At 36.5% G+C, this 23,616-nt stretch overlaps 1 protein-coding gene and 1 pseudogene across 11 annotated transcripts in view; one reads left to right on the forward strand and one right to left on the reverse strand.

Annotated features, from left to right (window-relative positions):
• Positions 1 to 23,616, forward strand: part of ERC1 (ELKS/RAB6-interacting/CAST family member 1) — a 563,354-nt gene that overhangs the window by 291,920 nt on the left and 247,818 nt on the right. For all 11 annotated transcript variants that reach the window (XM_032844415.1, XM_032844410.1, XM_032844412.1 and 8 more), the window contains one exon: positions 17,715 to 17,875. In XM_032844415.1, the coding sequence (XP_032700306.1) occupies positions 17,715 to 17,875 (161 nt within the window). The remainder of the gene's footprint in view (positions 1 to 17,714; positions 17,876 to 23,616) is intronic.
• Positions 8,131 to 9,225, reverse strand: LOC116859280 (annotated as a pseudogene).

Below are 23,616 nucleotides of genomic sequence, written 5' to 3' on the forward strand. Positions count from 1 at the left end.
AGTCATGGGGTTATAATATACAGCATATAGGATATAGTCAATAATATTATAATTACTTTATATGTGTATGGTGACAGGTGGTAACTAGACATACTGTGTCACATATTGTGTCATTATTCAATAATGTATAAAGATACTGAATCACCAGGATGTACACCTGAAACCAAAAGGTTATTGTATGTCAATTATATTTTTATTAAAAACAATTTATCTTCAGCTAAAGATTTGTAACCACAGCACAATATTACTGGAAACTTAAAGGGAATTGCCGATGAAGAAACACAGCCCAGTCAGTGACATTTATTTCTTCTACAAGTCAGTCTTAACCGTGGGTTCTTATAAACCATATGCTTTTATAGAAACACCCAGCATCATTAACTGTCCTATGGGAATGTGAGCCATATTTTGAGAGATGGTAAAAACATTTTATAAATTCCTCACCAGTGGAACACTGATTATTTCAAGTGTCATTTGCTGATTTTATTCATACTCACAAACTTTTGACATTGTTGACTTATTAAAGAAATGCCACACTATTTAAAAAGTTAAGAAATCTAATGACTCCCAAGTTGAATTGGAGAAAGGTGTTTTCATTGGTTTCTTGGTCAGTGTTATGTATGTGACTCCTACTCATATTTTGGGTCTTCATAAGGTCGGGAGTAAAAGATAGCAGTAGTACCTTACAATTCCTAATCTTTTTTTTTTTTTTTTAAAGATTTTATTTATTTATTTGACACAGAGAGAGAGAGAGAGAGATCACAAGTAGCAGAGAGGCAGGCAGAGAGAGAGGGGGAAGCAGGCTCCCCACTGAGCAGAGAGCCCGATGCGGGACTCGATCCCAGGACCCTGGGATCATGACCTAAGCCAAAGGCAGAGGATTTAACCCACTGAGCCACCCAGGCGCCCCCCCCAATCTTAATATACTGCTAAATTCAGTGTTAATTTAGTAAATTAAGTTACTTCAGGAATCACAATATCTTATTTTCAATAAACAATAGAAAATTAAAGCAGTGCTATCATATAAGTCATGCACATTAAGGAAATAATTCTTAATTCTTACTTTGGTATCATCTGCTTTATTTCGAAGTTATGGCACAGTGGGGCCAGTGTCCTCCACCCTTTTTAAAGAACTTAGTAGAATTATACTGTGCCTTTATCCTAGATTTCTTTAGACATTGTCCAGAAAAAAGAAGCATCCAATTATCTGTACTGCACCATTATCCGTATCTGCTCAGTACTTTCTTTGCCTCAACGTATTCTTCAATTCTTCTTACTCCTTCTACATCTTCCCACTTTGTCACCAAAATTCAGATTCGTTTGTCTTCATTCACTCACCAATTCACCAAGTAGTTACTGAGTTTCTGTTCTGTGCCAGGCCTTGACACATACATTCTTAATTTCTTTTCACTCCTCCTCCCCCTCTTCCTTAATTGTAATTAACATATGGTGTTATATTATTTTCAGGTATATAGTATAATGATTCAACAATTCTATATATTGCTCAGTGGTCATCATGGTGAGTGTACTCTTAATCCCCTTTATTCCACCCATATACCCACCCACCTCTCCTCTGGTAACCATCATTTTGTTCTCTGTATTTAAGAGTTTGTTTCTTTTTTATCTCTTTTGTGTGTTTCTTCATTTTTGTTGTTCTTGTTGTTTCCTGAATTCCACATACGAGTGAAATCATGCTGTATTTGACTTTTTTTTTTTTCTTTCTTGAACCAGCTTTCACCTTCTTTGCATGAAATGTAATTTCGCCTCTCCTTTGACAACTTCGGCATCTCTTTCTGGTGATAAATACATGTTTCTTCTGAACCGTAGGGTTAGAGGTAGGACTCTCACCCTTCCTGTTTCCTGTTACACTTTCAGACCATTATTCTATCACGTTATTATGAGAACCCCTACTTCTTCAAGTCCCATGTCATTCTGATATAGCACAGAAGGTTTTCATTGAAGATTTTTATCTCACTGATTTCAGAATCTGCGTGGATAATTCATTTGTTTTCTAATCCTTTCAGTTTCTTTACCTTTGTCTCCCTTGACTTTCTTCATCCCATATTTGGCATTCTAAACCTTATAATCTAGCCTGCCTCCAAATTCACTCATTACAGTATCTTTCTCTCTAAACACAATTGCCTATTATTTTAGCATTCTTGTTCATTTGTACTATCTTTCCATATCATTTGAACAACTTTTTCTCTTTTTGCTTCATCTAATCCATTAGTCCTCTCTTCCTTTCCTTTTGTATTCCCCATCTTTGCCTCTTCCTATATTCAGCTTAGAATCCTTTTTCCATTATTTTAGTAGCTCTCATTTTCACATTCTGAATCTTCTGGCTCCTCTATTTGGTCAGATCCCTTTAGTACCTTTCTGTTGTATTTGGGATAAAATCCCATATTCTTCATGTGGCCTATAAGATCGTTCTACATCTACTCCCTTTCTCCCTCTCCTACATTTGTACCCTTCTCCTTGTTCTCAGGGTTTCTATCTTTCATCTTCTCTCTCTGCTTTCCCATTTTAGGGCTACTATACTAGCTGGAATGCCATTTTCCTCCCTACCTGCTTCTTACTTTCTTGGGGAAACTCTCTAGGCCCCCAAAACATAGATCAAAGCCTCATGTTCTGTGCCAGGCCTTGACACATATATATAGCATGGCATATGTACTTTGTACATAACATTGTACATAGTTTATAATTAAATATTTGTGAATTTTATTAATGACTATCTCTATATGGACTCAAAGCTCAAGAGCTATAGAGAAATATGTCTATTTTGTTTTCTGTTACATCTTCAATGCCTAACACATAGTACCTGGTACAGGGTGGGAATGAAAGGTTTAGAAGGTAGAAGAGAAGGGGGAGAAAGGAAGGAAGGAAAGATGCAAAACTGGGTATGGGAGCACTCTGTGGAGCAATTTATTAGATATAATTGTGGAAAGCTGTTATGGAACAGTGATACATTGTAGCAAAGCAAAATTAACTCTGAATACAGTGGGTTCCGGCTGCCTAGGTTGGAATCCTGGTTCTATCCCCTCTAGCTGTTAAGTTACTTAAGCTCTCCAAACCTGTATTGTTTTCTATAAAAGTGAGATAATAATAATACTTAATATCTAGCCTCACAGACTTATTGTGAGGATTTAATGAAATGATATCTGTAAAGTGCTTTGAACACTTTGAAGTTTTCAGACAAGGTAAGTTGCTGCTGTTGTTGTTGTTATTATTCTTAAAATAGCTATAGCTATTCCCTGTTAATAAAATACTGTACTATTGGTATATATCCTGTCAAAGAATTACCACGCATTGACGAAAAGAGTATAATGGAAAAAGAGAATATTTCTAGTATGTAGGCAAGTATGCAGCATAATTCTGTAAATTTAAATTCACAGTAGTGGTGATTGTGTGATACCTAGAGGATTTTGTTGGAAGAGGATGGTAGAAGGTGTATATGAATATATGTGTGTAAGTTCTCACTGATACTTAAGAAATGATCCTCAACTCAGGAGCTTTTTAAAGAAAAACGTTTTTTTAATTTAAAAAAATTGGGGGTAATTATATAGCAGAGTGGTTCCTAATCTAGAATTTCTTTGACATCAAGAGAACTGGTGGACTTCTCAAATGAAAATCTAACTTCTTTGATGAATGCTTAACCTCTAGGTAATCTTCCTTTGTACAACTCCTTTTTTTCTTCTAATTGTTTCATTCTTTTGGGCACTTATGCTTCTTACCCTCCTAAGAAACCATAACAAGATTTTCCATAAGCATCTTGGAAATGACAAAAAAGTATTTTGCTCTCTGTTGGGGAATGGAAGGTGGGAGACTTGAAGATGCAGTCTTTGCCAGCACCTGAAGCACCTAATTTCTTTGCTTTCTTAAGGAAAATGGGTCTGTGGTAAAGTCATAATTTGTTCCTTCTTATTCTGAGTAAAAGTTTATTAGCTTGTGATTTAAGCAAACCATCTGGTCGTGCTGGCACTGCACACTATCAAGCCCTGTGCTTTCTTTTAATATGTTACTGGAGGCAGTTAAGTTGCATACTTGAATCCCAGCTCTGGCCTGGCTTTTTTTTTGTATCTTGAAACATATGTTTTTAAAGATCGTACTGTAACCTGGAGCACATTTTTAAATGGTGGAGAATTTCTTCGTTGTTTAGTGTGTTATATATCTCTTCATTTCTTCTATTCAGCTTTCATTACTTTCAACTTTCCGTGACTATACCTAAAACCATATAACTAATGTGTGGTAGGTGTGTAATGGAACAGATATCCAAATGGAGATAGTTGGATGTATTCTCTGGGGTTGTGGAAAAGTAACAGAGTAGTTCAGTTTGACCTTGAAACTGTTTCCCTGGCTGGAGACCAAGCACAAATGAGATAATTATTTGGAAATCCTTGCCTGTGGTACCATTCTAGCCTTAAAAACAAAAATGCTTTAAAACTTACTTGGTCGTATGTATTATCTTGGTTGTATGTATTATCTTGGTTGTATGTATGTATAATAAGCTAGGAATACCTTGAGGGTCTGGCACTAAAATGGTGGGAAAATGAAGCAATCTTTAAGAAAATTACATTTTGCTAACAAGCAAAATTCTGTGAGTGGAAGTATGGGATGAAAGTTAAAACATGTCTGTAAACAGAGCAGACTGGATGCTGGGAAAATAACTTCCACAGAAAGAACTGAAGATGGTTGATAAAATATGTATCATAAGTTGGAAAGAAAGTAAGGAAATCTCAGGAGATGAATAAGACAGAGAATTAAGATACAGGTACTTGATGAGCTGTTAAACTTGAACATTATCTCTTAAACTTAAACTTCTTGGAAGGAAAAAGGTCCATGGATGCCCAAAATGGAGAATCTAACAGACAGCCAAATTCCCTATACCTTTTTTTTTTTTTTTTAAAGTAGGCGTCATACCCAGTGTAGAGCCCTACACCAGGCCTGAACTCATGACCCTGAGATGAAGCCCTGAGCTGAGATCAAGAGTTGGATACTTAAAATGACAGAACCACCCAGGCACCCCTCCCCACCCTTTTTAAAAGGGATCTTTTTAAAAGGGATCCATGGCCACCTGGGTGGCTCAGTTGATTGTCTGCCTATAGCTCAGGTCATGATCCCAGGGTCCTAGGATCGAGTTCCACATGAGGCCCCTTGCTCAACGGGGAGTCCGCTTCTCCCTCTCCCCTCCACTGCTCATGTATGTGCACATGTGCGTGCTCTCTCTCTCTCTCACAAAAATAAATTTAAAAAACCAAAAGGAATCCACAATACCCAAAATTGGTCCTTTGAAAACATTAAGAAAAGTGGCTTTTGGTAATATTAAAAGAGGGGGAAAAAAAGGCAGAGTGGGGGCGCCTGGGTGGCTCAGTGGGTTAAAGCTTCTGCCTTCGGCTCAGGTCATGATCCCAGGGTCCTGGGATTGAACCCCGCATCGGGCTCTCTGCTCAGTGGGGAGCCTGCTTCCTCCTCTCTCTCTCTCTCTCTGCCTGCCTATCTGCCTACTTGTGATCTCTGTCTGTCAAATAAATAAATAAAATCTTAAAAAAAATTTTTAAAAAAGGCAGAGTGAACAATTTTTGAAGTGATAAAGGACTTATAACTATGAATCCTGCAAGTTTTAAAAAAAATAAGAATATTTCGCCAGTACGTATGAAATTTAGACTAAGTGAGCAAATGCAAAAAAAAAAAAAAAAGAATTTAGCAAGACTTGCTACATGTGAAAAAAAAAAAAACCCTGAAAAAATGAGTCAGTAATAAAATTTTTCCTACAAATTTCAATCCTGAAGAGTTAACAATGGTGACTTTTTAATAGACATAATAACAACAAATAATTTCAGTCTTACAGAAACAATTCCAGAAAATTAAAAAGAGGGAATAATTAATCATGAACATACTTTATAAGATTAACATAACTTCGTATCAAAATTTGACAAGGTTAGTACAGGAGAAGAAAAGTTTAGGCCTGTCTCAACCGTGAACAAAAATGCAAAAATTCCTAAACACAATATTGCCAATTTAAAGTTAGTGTATGAAAAAGAGAAAAATAAGTATGAAGACATTTTAGGCCTGTTCCAGGAGTCAAGATTGGTGTCTTTAGAAAATTAACTACCATAATCTGCCACATTAAAAGATGTTAGAGAAAAGTCAAATGATCATCTTAAGAAATGTAGAAACATTAATTTTTTTAATTAACTAGCAATAGAAGGAAATTTCTTTTTTCTTTTTAAGTTTTTGTTTGGAGGTGTATAGGTGGCTCAGTTAGTTAAACATCTGCCTTCAGCCCATGTCATGATCTCAGGGTCCTGGGATTGAGCCCCATAGTGGGCTGAGACATTGGATGTCCCTATGGGGAAAATGAGATTGGTTCAACACCATACACAAAAAAGCAATTCCAGGTAGTTTAAAGACTAGATGTCAGACACAATACTTAACACTCTCAGATAACTTGTCAGTCAGGTATTGTGCAGTAACCGCAAAATAACACAAGTTGTGATGGTTAATTTTATGTGTCAACTTGCTTGGGCCACGAGGTGCCCCGATAATTTGGTCAAACAAACTGTTATTTTTTTGAGGGTGTTTTGGATGAGATTAACATTTAAATCAATACACTTGAGTAATTCAGATTGCCCTCTGTAATGTGAGTCCTGTTCTATTCAAGTTTTCCAGTCAGTTGATTCCCCTCCCCTGACGAGGAGTAAATCCTGCCTGATTGTGTTTGAACTGGGATGTTGGCTTTTGCCTGCTTTTGGACCCTAATTGCAACACTGAGTTTTGAGTGTCGAGTCTGTCAGTCTTTGGACCAGAACTTCACAATTGCCTGCCTCTCTTGGGTCTCAAGCTTGCCCATTCAGTTTGGAGATCTTGGCATCTGTCAGGTTCCATAATCATATGAGCCAGTTAATTTTAAAATATATATATGTATGTTTTCTAATACATATTATACATTACATTTTGTGTATAATTTCTTATAAAATATACATTTTAATATATAATATATACAGTGTACTTTATATATTGATGTAATTGCTATGGTATATTAATATAACTAATTATATTAATTTAACAATATATTTAGTTATTGGTTAGGTTTCTCCAGAGAAACAAAACTAATAGGATATATATTGAATACAGTATGTGTGTATATGTATATGTTTGCATATGCATGCCTATACAGACGTACCTAGGAGACTTTGTCAATTTGGTTCCAGACCACTACAATAAAGCATATAAGGCGATAAAGTGAATCAAATGAATTTTTTGGTTTCCTGGTGTATATATATATATAAAAGTTATGTTTACACTGTATTGTAGTGTGTTAGGTGTGCAATAGCATTATGTCTAAAAAAATAATGTACATGCCTTAATTAAAAAATACTTTATTGCTTAAAAATGCTAACTAGCATCCACACTTTTAGCAAGCTATAATATTTTTGCTGTTGGAGGTTTTTACCTCAGTGTTGATGGCTGTGACTGATCTGGGTGGTGGTTGCTGAAGGTGGGGGTAGCTGTAGCAATTTCTCTATTTTCATTTTTTGGGGTTTTTTTTGACAAGTATTTAGGACCTTTAGTAAGATTTGTTTGCTGTTTGTTGACTTTTTTGAAAAAGAAAATCAAGTTGTTAACTTTTTATTACACATAGAAATGAGGCTTTTAAAAATCTCATCTTGGGGTACTTGGGTGGCTCAGTTGTTAGGCATCTGCCTTCGGCTCAGGTTGTGATCCTGGGGTCCTGGGATCTAGTCCCACATCAGGCTCCCCGCTCTGTGGAAAGCCTGCTTTTCCCTCTCCAGTCCCCCTGCTTGTGTTCCCTCTCTCACTGTGTCTCTCTCTGTCAAATAAATAAATAAAATCTTTAAAAAACATAAAAAAATAATAAAAATAAAAATCTCATCTTGCCCAGATATGAAACAATTTAAAAACCCTTGCAAGTGTATTAGGCTTTTTTTTTTTTTAAACGTATTTGTCCTTACTAAAAAGGGATGTTTTTAGGCAAAAACAATAAAAACCCCATGCTCTATAAATAATGCAGATAGTTCTAGTTATTTTGTTGATGGGCAAAAAACACGCACTTAAGAGCTTCAGCTCCAGTTTTTTGTTAATTTCTTATTCCTGGAATATCAAACTCATTTCTTCTTATTGGATGACTGAACCAGATGATGGTAGAGAATTGATAAACCAGTATTTACTTAGCCCTGCCCTAGTCAGAAGTTGGGGGATTGGGGCAGATGAATTCTTTGCTGGTGGATCAGCTGCTTTTATCTCTTTGCCACTTTGTTGTTTGGGGTTTCCTTGGCACTCGTGTCAGTAATTGAAGTTGTGGAAGTACCAGTGTTGAGGTGGCCGCTTGCCTTGGGTCTCATCTCCTTGATTTTCCTTATTTTCTTTATTGCTGTCTTCTCTATGTTGTCTCTGGTAAGGAGGCCCCTGCAGAATTGTTGTCTGTGACCCTGATACATACTCTCTCTCATTGGTCTACCTTGTGCTCCTGAATTCTGGTTGTCAGCACCTTCCAGCACTGCTCCCTGCCCAAGCGGGTTGGAAGACTGTGGTTGATGCCCCCATAGTCTCCACATATAGTAAGATGGGAGTTGTTGCCTGCAGAAAGTCTGGAACTGTTGGGTCTGGCCTTGAAAGCGTGTCTAATCCCTCATTCTTTTCCCCACTCTCACTGTTTTGGCAATTCTGCTAGTAATTGCATGGAGGACCCATGTGCCATGGATAGTGCCTATAATGGTTTTGGTCTGCTGCATATTTACTGCCTTGTACTAGAGCTCCACCAGCACCTATACCATTTGCTACCTCCTTACCCTTTCCCCTTCAACAGCATCATACTCCACAGTCCCTCCATCCTCCTACACTATGATGGTAGTTCTTGGAGTTACTCCTCTTTATGACAGTCAGGTGTACAAATACATCTTCCTTGGTTTATTCCTGTTGATGAGACCATATCCATATCTCACATTGGACCATTCTGCTCTTTCCCACATCTTCTTACACTTGCTGGCAGTGTTGTGAGGCCTCCACCACCAACTGTGGGGTCAGGCGTGGTGTCAGCAGTGCTGGGACAGGGGCCGGGACTGGGTGACTGGAAGGTTTCCACTTCATTGCTCATGGTTGTAGTGATGGTGATGGGGCTGGTTTAGGCAGCTGCAGCTCCTCCTGGGGTATGATGGTAACTAGACCAGAGTTTGTGGGGCTGTTCCAGGCTTTTTGAGGTCTGCTCTCCATGCCCACTACCTATTGGAATTTCTTCAAATACAGAAACAGTGGAGGCACCTGGGTGGCTCAGTTGGTTAAGCATCTGCCTTTGGCTCAGGTAATGATCCCAGGGTCCTGTGGTCAAGCCCTATGTCGGGCCCCCTGCTCAGTGGGGAATCTTCTCTTCACTCTCCCTCTGCCTCCCACCCCCCACTCATGCTTGCTTCTCTCTCCGTCTCTCCAGTGAATAAATAAAATCTTAAAAAAAAGAAAACATTGAAGTTTGCCACATCAACTTTTTCTTTCACAGTTTCTCTGTAGCATATGATTCTCTGTGTTAGCATTGTAGTCACAGTAGAACTTCCTTCAGAGTTGGAGTTAATCTTCTCAAATCTGCTATTGCTTTATCCAGTAAGTTTACATAATTTTCTAAATCCTTTGTTGTTGTTTCTACTGTCTTTATGGCATCTTCAGAGGGAGTAGATTGCATTTCAAGAAACTACTTTCTTTGCTTATCTAAAAGAAGCAACTCCTCATCTGTTCAAATTTTATCATGGGATTGCAACAATTAAGTCGCGTCTTCCGGCTCCACTTCTAATTCTAGTTCTCTTGCTATTTCCACTACATCTGCAGTTCCCTCCTCCACTGAAGTCTTGAACCCCTCAAAGTCATCCAGGAGGATTGGAACCAACTTCTTCCAAACTCCTGTTCAGGTTGATAATTTTACCTCTTCCCATGAATCACAAGTGTTCTTACCAGCATCTAGAATGGTGGACTTTTTTTCCAGAAGGTTTTCAATTTACTTGGCCCAGATCCATCAGAGGAATCCCTGTCTATGACAGCTGTAGCCTTCCTGAAATGTATTTCTTAAGTAATAAGACTTAAAATCTGAAATGACTTCTTCTTGCTCCATGGGCTACAGAATGAATGTTGCGTTAGGCATGAAAACAACAATAATCTCATTGTACGTCTCCATCAGAACTCTTCCAGTGTCAGTGAGCAATCATATTTTGAAAGGAATTTTTTTTTCTAAGCAGTAGGTCTCAGCAGTGGACTTAAAATATTTAGTAGACTATGTTGTAAACAAATGTGCTGTTACCTAGGCTTTGCTCTTCCATTTATAGACTACAGGCAAAGTAGACTTAGCATGATTCTTAAGGGCCTTAGGATTTTTAGGGTGGTAAATGAGCATTGGCCTCAACTTAAAGTCATTAACTATGTTAGCCCCTAACAAGAGAATCAGCCTATATTTTTAAGACAAGCATTGACTTCTCCACTCTAAGATGTCTTCTTCTTCCAGTAGAAAGCTGTTTCATCTACATTGAACATCTGTTGTTTAGTGTAGCCACCTTCATTAATGATCTTAGCTAGATCTCCTGGATAACTTGCTGCAGTTTCTACATCAGCAGTTACTGCTTCATCTTGTACTTTTAGGTTATGGAGATAATTCTTCCCTCAAACCACATGAACCAACCTCTGACAACTTCAGATTTCTCTTCTGCAGCTTCCTCACCTCTCTTAGCCTTCACAGAATTGAAGAGAGTTTGGCCTTGCTCTGGATTAGGCTTTGCCTTAAGGAATGTTACATCTGGTTTGGTCATTCCATAGAATGGAGGGTTAGTAAAACTTTCTCCGTATAAGTAATAAGGTTGTTTCTCACTTTCTTATTGTTTGTGTGTTCACTGAAATAGCATTTGTAATTTCCTTTAAGAACTTTTCCTTTGCAGGGGCACCTGGGTGGCTCAGTGGGTAAAGCCTCTGCCTTCGGCTCAGGTCATGATCTCAGGGTCCTAGGATCGAGCCCCGCATCAGGCTCTCTGCTCAGCAGGGAGCCTGCTTTCCCTCTTCTCTCTCTGCCTGCCTCTCTGCCTACTTGTGATCATTGTCTGTCAAATAAATAAATAAAATCTTAAAAAAAAAAAAGAACTTTCCCTTTGCATTCACAATTTGGCTGTTTGGTACAAGAGGTCTGGCTTTCAGGTATCTCAGCTTTGGATCTGTCTTCCTCACTAAGCTTAATCATTTCTAGCTTTTGATTTAAAGTGAGAGATATGTGATTCTTTCTTTCACTTGAACATTTAGATACCATTGTAGCGTTATTAATTGACCTAATTTCAGTATTGTTATATCTCAGGAATAGAGAGGCCCAAGGAGAAAGAGAGTGACAGGGGTTGGTGGAGAAGGCATAGCACACACTATATTCGGCAAATAAGTTTGCTGTCTTATATGGGTGCAGTTTGTGGTGCCCCAAAAAGAATTAGAGTAGTAACATCAAAAATCACTGATCATGTATCACTATAACAAATATAATAATAAAGAAAAAGTTAGAAACATTTGGAGAATTAACATTGTAACAGACATGAAGTGAGCAAATGCTTTTGGAAATATGGAAACAGACTTGCTTGACATGGGTTGCCACAAAACTTCAATTTGTAAAAAATATAAGGGCTGTGAAGTGCAGTAAAACAAGGTATGCCTGCACACACACATACATATTGTATTCAGAATATATCCTATTGCTTTTCTTTCTCTGGAGAACCCTAACACACCTATAATAATCATTTATTTCTTCATTGCATAGATTGGAGGGTTAGTATAGTTGGCCTTGCTTTAGTTGTTGACTGGGGTGGCTATGCCCTCATGATTCTTTCTAGAACCCAACTGAGAGGGAGTAGCTACTCAGAATGTTGCTTTTTTTGGCAATGGTGGAAATGTAGCCTAACCACATGTATTATGAACTTCAGCTGTTTCTGAATTGCTAACATCCCAATGCTCAAAGCAAGTCACATAGCCAAGCCAAAATCAAGGATCAGAGAAGTATTTTCTGCCCATTATTATGCTATGAAAAGGATGTGGATGAATACTAATACCATAGAGGAATGAATAATTGGGACCATTAATTCAGTCTATCCCTGAAGGCAGTACAAAAGTAGGAAATATCATATGACCCTGAGAATAGGAAGGATCTCTTAAACAGGATATAAAAGTCACAAATCTTAAAGGCTTAATAAATTTGTTTATATTAATGTAAGATATTTGGGGGCACCTGGGTGGCTCAGTTGGTTAAACATCTGGCTCTTGATCTCAACTCAGGTCTTGATCTCAGGGTCATGAGTTCAAGCCCCATATTGAGCTCTATGCTGGGCATGGAGCCTACTTTATAAAAAAAAAAAAAGATATTTTTGATCATACAAAGATATCATAATGAAAGGAACAGTTAAGGTACACGCTGGCAGAAGAAATTTGCTAAGCATTTAATTGATGAAATGTTGGTCTCTAGAATATATGTTTATGGGTATGTTTAAAATTCCTCCAAAATCAATAAGAATAAGAGAAGCCAGTGGAGGTGGAGAAGCAAAGATTTCAGCTTCAAGGAAAAGCAGCACAAATGGTCCCTAAACAAATGAAACATGTTTAGTCTTAACTGATGATTATTGAAGTGATAAAGAACTTGATAAAATATGTATTGAGAAATTTATAAAGAGGAAATCAGATTATTATTTTCTGAACCCATATCTGATCAGTGTCTCTTCATTTGATATAAGTCTCTTCATTTGATACAACATGAAGTACACAGCTTTATTTGTGAAGTACTGTTGTTAAAAAGACAAGTCATATCTCAATCTAATGAAGACTTTAGATATAACTGTCATTTTATAGGAAGCATGAAGATAAGAGGAGCAGTGTAAATAGCACCATTAAAAAAAAATAATCCACTGAATCCAAAATGTGGGACATTGTATTGGACACATGACTCAAATTTGTTTATTTCTCAATTCAGTTCTTTTCCATTGATCTCTTTTTCTATCCTTATGCCAACACTACCTTGAAGTTTTATAGTTAAGTTTTGAAGTCAAGAAGTATAAAATTTTCAACTTTATTATTTTCTTTCAAGATAACTTTTCATATTCTGGCTCCCTCATTTTTTTAATATCAATTTTAGGATTAGCTTGTCAATTTCTGCAAAAAAAGACAGCTAGCATCTTTATATGGATTACATTGAATCTGTGGATCACTCTGGGGTGTTTAGTCAACTTAAAGACCTAAGATCTGTGAACATGATATTTTGCCATTTATTTAAATTTTCTTTAATTTCTTTCAATAATCCTATAATTTTCAGTATATATATTGTGCATTTTAAGTGAAATGTATACCTAGCTATTTCCTTCTTTTTGATGCTATTTTAAGTGTAATTGTTTTAAATTTCATTTTTGAATGTTTATTGCTTGTGTATGGATAGACAGTTGATTTTGTATATGAATCTTATATTCTGCAACCTTTGTATACTTATTGATTTTATATATATATATTTATATATATATTTAGTAGATATATATTTATATTACTAAATATATATATATATATATTTAGTAGATTCTTGGTGTTTGTCACTATATAAGACCATGTCATTTTCATCCAGAGAAAGTTTTGTCTTCCTTTTCAGATTGGGTGCCTTTTAATTTTTTCTGTATTCTAATTTTGCTGGCTATCACTTCTAGTACAGTATTAAATAGGCATGGTGAGAAAGGACATTCTAGTCTTGTTCTTGGTGCTGGTCCTAGAGGGAAAGCATTCTGTCTTTCATTGTTAAAGTTTATATTAGCTGTGAGTTTTTCATAAATGCCCTTCATCAGGTAGAGAAAGTTTTTCTTTTTCTCTATCTTCTTAACTGTTTCTATCATGAAAAGTTGTTGGAAATTGTTAAATGCTCTTCTACATCTACTTAGATGATCATGTAGGTTTTTTGGCTTGTATTCTACTGATATGGTTTATTACATTTAATTTTATATGTTAAACCAACCTTGAATTCTTAGGATAAATCTCAATTTGTATATCTTCCTAGGTTTGATTTTCTTTTCTTTTTTCCTTCTGTATTCAGAAGGAATATTCCTGTGTAATTTCCTCTTTTTTTTTAAATTTTTTTTATTTTTCTGGCTTTGTTGCCAGGGTTTCTGCATCATAATCCCTGTTTGCCATGATTCCCATTTCTCTTGCTTTTTGGCATAAGTTGTGCAAAGTTCATCTTTTGTACATTTCTTCCCCCAAATCTGGAATCAGCTGTGTTTTTAAGGAGCCTGTTCAGTTTAGTGGGAAACTATAATCTGGGTGTTGTAGTGCTCAAAGTTGTTGGCTCTCACTGCTTTTAACTCCTAGGTAGTACGTATGTAGGTGTGTTTTTTCCTTTTGGTTCTGGAATATATAAAGTGTAGGCCCCTTTTTATGTACATGAAAAAACATAAGGTTGGATGAAATAAGGAAGTCAGAAGATTCAATTATAAAATGTTCATAAACTGATAGAATGAACCAGTGATTTATTTTGGAATATATATGTCAAAGACAAAAACAAAGAAATGGAAGGGATTAAGTAACAAATTTAGAATGGTGATGAACTATCATGGGGGACTTTTGGGCATACAGTTGGATAGATGCACCTACAAAGTTTGTGGATAGTGAGTATATAGATGTGTGTATTGTTCTTGGTTCTGGAATATATGTGTATTCCTTCTTTATATACATATATTTCACATTGGTTATTTATGAAACTTAAAGGTATTTATGCACAAAGCATTGTGAAATTATCTTTCCTATTATTTATAAGTAGTCTTTAGATAATTTGTGTTCTTGGGTACCTGGGTGGCTCGGTTGAGCGTCCGGCTCTTGGTTTCGGCTCAGGTCGTGATCTCAGGGTTGTGTGATCAGGCTCTGTGTCAGGCTCCATGCTCTGTAGGGAGTCTGCTAGAGATTCTGTCTCTCACTCTTCTCTCTCCCTTTGCCCTCCCCTCTTTTCCCTTCTCTCTAAAAATTTGTAAATAATTATTAAAAAAATAATTTACGACCTTTTGCCAACTGGACCAAAAGTGCCTTCTTACTGTGGCTATTAAAGTTCTTCTTACTTTTTATAATGCGGAGTTAGTTGAATACCCATATTGATAAAAATGAATTATGACCATTACACTGTATTTGTATTTGTATTTATTCAGTTGCATTTATATTGTAGATCTAAATGTGAAATAAGTTCGAGAAAGACAAATACTGTATGATCTTATTTCTATATGGAATCTAGAACAAAACAAAAGATACAGACTCATAGAAAAAGAGATCAGTCTTGTTACGAGAGGTAGGGGTTGGGTCAAATAGGACTTGGAAAAAGGTGGTCAAAAAGTACAAACTTCCAGTTAGAAGATAAGTAGTAAGGATGTAATGTACACAGCATGAGGACTGTAACTAACAGTGCTCTATGATATATAGGAATGTTATTAAGAGAGCAGATCCTAATAAGATTTGCCATGAAAAGGAGGAAGTCGGTTTTTTCTTTATTCTTTTTATTGTATTTATATGACAAGATGGATGTTAGCTGATCATATTGTGGCAATCATTTCCCAATATATGTAAATCCAACCACTATGCTGTACGCCTTAAAATTACACAGTGATGTATGTCAGTTATTTCTCAGTAAAACTGGAAAAAGGCTTTTTTAAAATTGTTTTTATCAAAAGTGCCTTCAATAAATTTTGCTAATTTCATACAGTAGAATTCTATACAGTTAAGAGAATTACAGAACTATAATTATTATACCCAATAATATGGCTAGATCTCTGAGTGAAGAAAATCTGTACTTAAAATTATATAATACATAATTCCATCTGTACAAAATTAAACAGGCAAAACTAATGTAATGCTAGAATAAAGGTTAGTCTTAATCTAGGAAGAGGTTTTGAGATGTGTTTCTGGGGGACTGTTAATGTTTTGTTTATTGGTCTGTGTTCTCATTACATAGGTGTGTTCAACTTAAAGAAAAATTTTCAAGTTGCACATTTATCATTTGTGTATTTTTCTGTATTTATGTTGTATTTCCATAAAGCATCTACCAAAAATTTTAGATGCATAAGTGTATATATAAAATGAGCTTCCTTTTTGTATAGAAAAAGGAGGAATAAGTTGTTTGTAATACATCTAAGTTATATAAGAAACTGATACCATAACTCACTTGGGGTAGTGAAAGACAGTTGGGAGGGAGATTTTTTTATTTGTTTAAGGTGAGTTCATAAGAGATAGAAATATCCCACACTTTATTAGAGCTTCTATAAATGGTGCCGTCCATTACTGATTTTGTGTTATAAGATTTGTGTTATAAGAACATATTATATGTCATTATATCATTTCAACTCAGTTTTAAATAAGATTTTAAATGAATTAAACTTATTAAAATGGGATCATCCTTATTTGCAGTTTTCAAAGGGTGGATAATGATACATGATAATATAAAGCTTATAAATATATAAATACATATCCAAGGAGAGCTGCATGATGATATATATTCTCACAGCAGTGTTCTCACAGCTGTTAACTGAGAACATTAACTTGATCACTTCTGAAAAGATACACAAAGTAAGATGATTCAGGTGCCAAAAACACTAAATGTATCTGTTTATTATTAGTGTTGAGCAGCTGTTACCAGTCAATATGGAAAGTTTGGTTAGGTCTGAGGCGGTAACATCCTGGGGTCTGTTAACAACTCTGATTTGTTCTTAGTTTTAGTATCATACAAATTGATTTTATGTAGAAGTCAGTGAATGGCAAGTCCCCCACCCATCGCTTCCTCTGAAAAGCCTTGCCGTCACTAAAATTATTTCTTGGCAAGCGGCAGCCTGACATAAACTCTTGTGATTGGTGCAGTTTGCTGGTTGATTACCTGGTTTAGGTTGGTTTTGGTATTAACACATTTTTGCCAACATATATTTTGCTTCGGAATTAAAATGTACATGTTTATTTAAGTAATTCTGATTTGGATGCCACTCAGAGTGAGTGGAAATGACTGATGAAGTATATACTGTGTTCTCTTAGTTCCTTGTGTTGTAGAGTTCTGTCTTTTCTCCTTCAGGAGTTTTTTCAAGTCTTGTTAAAGCATTCTCTCTCCTCTCTTTGTGGTCATGTATTTTTCTTTCTCTTTCCTGCCTTCCCTGAGAAAACACTACTTCAGAGCAAGAAGCTGTCTCTTTGAATTCCAGCTCTTTTCTCCAGAAGAAATTATTTTTAATGGTGTAAACAGAAATATCTTTGGATGAATAAAAATGACTTATTTTGTTTATACTGAGTGTTATTAGTCAAGTTTATGTCTTTTATTTCTTATAATCCTTCAAGAGAAATTTACTATGATTTTGTTCCTTATATTTTTATCTGTGTTATATTGTGAATTCCATGGAAATTTGTGGGCCTTTTCCAATAAATTCTAACTATGGCAAATTTGACTTCTTGAACTGATGCAGTTGTGTTTATCAAAAAGAAAATGAAGTTCTTTTCGGCGTAACTTGAGAAGAATTAGAGTGGAGGAGAGACCAGAGATGCATTTCTTTATTTGGTATATGGTCTGTATATATGTTTCAACCAGCAGCAGTACAGGATTTTTGCTATATGTGTGTGTTTTTAATCTTGTGGACCTGGAAATTGCCCGTTACTTAGCTCCTCTGTCTTTATTTGATCAAAATGCTCAGTTTTTCTCTTTCCCATATTTATCACAGGTGGAGGAATTACTGATGGCCATGGAGAAGGTGAAGCAGGAACTGGAGTCCATGAAAGCCAAGCTGTCCTCTACTCAACAGTCTCTGGCAGAAAAGGAAACTCATTTGACCAATCTTCGTGCAGAAAGAAGGAAACACTTAGAGGAAGTTCTGGAGATGAAGTAAGTGTTTATAATCTTATTTTTCAGGCATGTGCTTAGTAGAAAACCTTTTTCTCATTGCTTTCATCATCGGGCCCAATTTATTACCGCTAACACATCAGCTTAATTTTAATGCAGACCTGTATTTCTCACTCCCTAGAACAAATTTGAAACAAATTCTGGTCAAATAGAATTATTTTTGCCTCCTCACTGAATTTTAAAGTCCTTTAGAGAGAGAAAGAGAGTGTGTATAGGTGTGTGTGTATAACCATATCCAGTTGCATCTCTGAAATTTCTAAAGTCTTCTGGAAAGTTTAGCCATATTGCTGAGCTTCCTGAGGAATATGACTATTGGTCCTGAGGTCCTGTGATAGCCAGGCACTTTTTAAAAACATTTTTTATTATAAACACTTCCAAAGGTATGCAGAAGTAGAGAGAATAATATAATGAGTCCCTACATAAATATCCTCCATGTTTTCCCCCATCATTTTCCTACTAGTCCCATATCTTGTGGCTTCCTGAGATAATTTGTTGTGAGGTATGTGCATGTCTGCTAGTCCATAACAGATGCTCCTTTTTCTTCATCATGGCACCATGCCCAACCCTCACCCCTACAGAATTGCCCTGCTTCCAGGTTTTATAAAGACAGATTTATCCTGGGACAGCTCAGCAACCTTCTTTACCTCAGCAGTTATCTACATTTTTGTTGTCTTTTCTTCTGTTTCAGAAAAGATGCTCTCTCTCCATCATAAGGCTAGCTTCTGATCTCTATCACAGGTTTTAAGCACACGTCCCCTTCTCTGCAGTCTTCATCTGTTAGTCTTCTCTCACATAATCTGTGCTCACTTTCTATTAGTTTCTTCTTCTCTGCATGAAACTGAGTCTTTCTGACCTACAATAAATAGACTTCTCAGCTCAGCAAGTACTTTGGGTTAATGTCACCTCTTCTTTTCTGCTGCTTGGAACTATCAATAAATGTTGAGTACCCAAATTACGGAGCAGACAAGCATCTTGCCAGGAGAGATTACATGACACATGTGGTATCCTGACAGCAGCCTAAGAGTTGAGAAAGCAGTTGTTGGGGTGTCACCTGCATGTAGGATGGGTTATTAGGCCACAGTGTAAGGTTAAGAGATTCTAATCTTTCAGAAAAGCATTACAGGGGATCTACTTTTAGAAGTGATAAGTACTTGAAGCCACAAATAAATTTGTATGCTGGGAGAATAGGGGGAGGTTAGTGTTCTGAGTATCATCAAGAGGATAAAGTTTGTTAAAATGCTGCAGTTAGTGTAAGACAAGTTTTTTGTCACTGGTGGTTGAAACTGAAAGCTTGGTATTTTGGAGATGGAGTAGTAGAGGTAACTTTTGAATAATAAAGCCTGAAATTATGTGAATGGAAGAGGTCTGGGAACCATTCCTAAAACATGGTAGGGGATAGAGTTGAAAAGCAAATTAAATCACAGCCTAAAGGATATAAGAAGATGGAAGAAGGATGGATATAATGTTGTGGAAAACAGTATCTCATGATGTTCTGAAACAGAAATAGGCCTCACTAAAGTAACAGTAGGGTAGTGTTGTTTTTTTTGATCCATGCACCAATATCTTGATTTTTACCTGTCAGATCTTTCTTAGTAAGTACAGATACCTGCTTATAGCAAAATTGTGGTGTATTGGTGTGGGAATTTTCTTTTATCATTAGGACTTTGAAAAGATATGAAAGAAGTTTTAAAGGAATGCTTGACTTCAAGTCATGAAAAGGGAGTGGGTGTGTAATTTTTTTTTTCTTTTTCGGTACCACAGTGCTATACTGTGTTGTGGACTTCCCTTTCCAAACCAGGTCTGAGATTACATTTCTGAAAACTATTATGATTAGCAAAACTGTTTTTGGTAACATCAGGCACTCACACAATAAGGCATGGGATAAACGATTAAAGTATGTAGAGAAATTTTTAAGTAGTCCAGAAATTTAGTAAAACAACATTAAATGAAAGTTCTAGAAATAAAGTGCTAAAACCTGGCTCTGATGGATGACCTATCTCTTAAATCGCCTTTTTCAGTTACCCAGAGTATATTCTGTGGCATCATGACGCTCTTAGATTTTTCATGTTTGTGTCATGCAGATTTACCAACATAAAGGTTTTGTTGTTGTTGTTGTTTTATGCTTTGGTCTGTGGTTTATTTTTTTTATTTTGTTCAGTTAGCCAACATATAGTACATCATTAGTTTTTGATGTAGTATTCTCAGCATAAAGTTTTAAAAGTAGTCCTTGCTTTAATTTCCACTTAAATTTCCCTTTGTCTTTCAGTTTCAGATCTTAGTAAAATAGTGGTCGAATACTTTCCTCTTAATAAGTGATCTCAGCACTTTAGACATAGTCCTCTAGCCACATATTCTGTTGGGAGTGTGGTGTTTCTTTAACTGGCCGGCTCTGTTTTCACTGCCCTGTAGGCCTACCAAGTCTAGGAAGCAGCTAGTATTCTGTTCTTTCCTCTTAGAACAGTGAATTGAATTCCCTATTTTTTTTTTTTAAATGTAGATTTCCAATGTATGGCCTACAAATACAAAACCTTCCTAAAACCTCAGTTGAAAACTGTAACCTAAGTGTAATTATATACAAAACTCTATGAATGACGTATTATGGGTTCTAATACAGCGAGCTTTTGATTTCTTTTCGCTATGAAGCTGAGCAAGAGAATAGGCTTTCTTCTATATCTTGGACTCTTTTCTGTATGTTGAACAAGTTCTTCTAATCACCTGTCCTCGCTTGGGGGTGTCTCAGTTCCTATAACTTTGCTCCGAATTTACTTCATTCTTTTGTTAGTTTATAAGGAGTTTACTCCCTCCAACTAGTTCTACATGATCTCTGTCTCTAATTATTTACTGCAACTAGTAAGAACATACTTCATGGAATGAAAGAGCCTGAATCTGAACTTACCAGTTCTATGACTTAATCAAGTTCTTTAACCTCTCTCTGCCTCAGTCTGCTCATTTTTAGAATAGCGATAATAATTGTTCCTGCTTCATAGAATTTTCATGACATTTTTTCATTGTTTCATGGCAGGACCCACCATATTTTAAATGTTCACATTGCTTAATTATGGATAATTGAATAAGTAAAAGGAGTTGTTCATTATAACCCGAGAACTTGAAATGTAGAAGAAACATGAGAGGAATGGCAGTGTGCAAGAGACTGAGACACGTATATGTGTGAGTCAGAATCTAGAATAAGAAAAGTCTCTCCTTGGGGCGCCTGGGTGGCTCAGTGGGTTAAGCCGCTGCCTTCGGCTCAGGTCATGATCTCAAGGTCCTGGGATCGAGCCCCGCATCGGGCTCTCTGCTCAGCAGGGAACCTGCTTCCTCCTCTCTCTCTGCCTGCTTGTGATCTCTCTGTGTCAAATAAATGAATAAAATCTTTAAAAAAAAAAAAAAAGTCTCTTCTGAGGAAGAGCCAGAGCTGACCTATATATCTAAAAATATAGAAAAAATTTTTTAAAGATTTTGTTTATTTGGCATACACAGAGAGAGAGAGAGCACAAATAGGCAGAGGGGCAGGCAGAGGGAGAGGGAGAAGCAGGCTCTCCACTGAGCAGGGAGCCCAATGTGGGGCTCGATCCCAGGACCCTGGAATCATGACCTGAGCCAAAGGCAGTTGCTTAACCTACTGAGCCACCCAGGTGCCTCTAAAATTATAGAAATTTTTTTTAGCAAAGCACAGGAATAGTCTAGTTTTCTGCAGTAATCCTGACCATGTCAGACCAGAAGGAATGACCTAATCATTCTTCTCTAACCCTAGCACTTATGATTGTAATTTCTGAGCATCTTTTACAAACAAATGGTGGCCCTGAGTTTGAAGACATGTGAAACTGCTCACTTCGTAGCCTGCTAGTGAACCAGTAGAAACATTTGTGTTGGTTCACCAGCCTTGAAGGACCATTTTTATTGGCACTTCCCCTGTTGGTTCTTCTTTTCCTTATGCCATGGTTTTGTTAGCCTTTATTTTTTTTATTCCACTTTTATATTAGTCTCTTTCCCTAAGAAAGAGAGGATGAATTGGAGAAGGGGACAAAATAATAAAATAACAATTATAATAACTGTAATAAATGTTAAGTATCAGCTCAGGTCATGAGTTTGAGTAGTACGATTTCTAGATGAGAGCTGGTTCATTCTCCACTGCCTTGCATTCACACTCCTACTGCTGTCTCACCCTGTGTTGGCACTATGAATAAAAAGACTCATTTTTCATGTTTAATAAAAATTTTTATGAAACTATGAATTTGACTACCCTGAGAACAGGTTTGTTTGGGAGAAGTGGTAGAAGAGCCCTTTTGTTTCTTTGAGATTCCAGAGCCATTTGATAAGTAGCATTCTATTAGTAAAATTGGCAGAGAAATTCAGACCTCTGTGGGCTAGATTATATACTCTTGAGATGCCTTTGGCTAAAGAAAGCTCTTAACTTCCCACAACAGAAAGTAAATTTTCATATGTACCTAGGAAGAGTCCTATAATACAATGTAAATTCTGACATTTTAGTATCTTTTAAGAGAAAGGAATAGAATATGTTTAGAATTAAGAAAGTTATTGAAAATGCTTACTTGAAAAAGTTCAGACTATTTGGGGATAGTATAGGTTAGGTGTCAATCTATTACACCTTGAATAATTAAAATGAGTCTGTATTTTTTTTTTGAAGATTTTATTTATTTATTTGACAGAGACATAGAGAGGGAACACAAACAGGGGGAGTGGGAGAGAGAGAAGCAGGCTCCCTGCCGAGCAGGGAGCCCGATGCAGGGCTTGATCCCAGGATCCTGGGTTCATGACCTGAGCTGAAGGCAGACTTTTAACGACTGAGCCAACCAGGCACCCCAAGTCTGTATTTTTTTTAAAGATGTTATTTATTTGAGAGAGAGAGAAAACAAGAGAGAGCGATAGAGAGAGAGACCACGAATGGGGAGAGGGGCAAAAAGAGAGGGGAAGGCAGGCTCCCCCCTAAGCAGCAGCCCCCTCCAAATGCTGGGATGGATCACAGAGTACTGGGATCACAACCCAAGCCGAAGGCAGACCCTTAACAGACCGAGCCACCGTGTGCTTTAAAATTTGTATTTTAAATTATTTTATCTTCTGATATCCTGTATTTCATTTTCAAATTTATTATAATGTTGCTGACATTAAAGAAAAGAAATCCCGATTGGGCATTTATGACAGCCTTCTAAATTAACCACAAAATTGAAAAGTCATGCAAATGTATCATAGGAACAGTTATACCCTAGTAACAAATTGAAGTGTTTTCTAAGTAACATTAGAACATATATACTTTGTGCAAAGCCACATTTATTTATACATCTATCACATACCTTTATTGGAGGCAGTAGACATATGATAAAGGACTTGTAGTGAAGCTGGAAGCATTTTTCACATTGACTTGAAATACTGAAGTTTAAATATTCTATAGGAAATCACATAAATTAATATAAAAATTTCCTATACTTGAAAAAGAAAACAAAGTATGCTGAATAGCATAACTATAAACAAGAGACAGAGTTGGGACTGGTCCTTGATAAAATGATAAAATAGAGTTTGTGTCTATAATCAACTATCTCTTGGGACTTTGGGTCTTTCTCTCTGGTCTTAATTCCTTAATTCTGCCCCCTTTTTTTCACCCTTATCTCCAGCTCACTTATGTATCCACCTTATAAGATGTGTAATCTTAACTGTTCTTTGCATCTTTCCTCATTAGGCTAATAGTTTACTTGAGGCTCTTAGTT

This window comes from Lontra canadensis, unplaced genomic scaffold, assembly GCF_010015895.1.
Source record: "Lontra canadensis isolate GAN:19392208 unplaced genomic scaffold, GSC_riverotter_1.0 scaffold153, whole genome shotgun sequence".
NCBI classification, from domain to species: Eukaryota; Metazoa; Chordata; class Mammalia; order Carnivora; family Mustelidae; genus Lontra; species Lontra canadensis.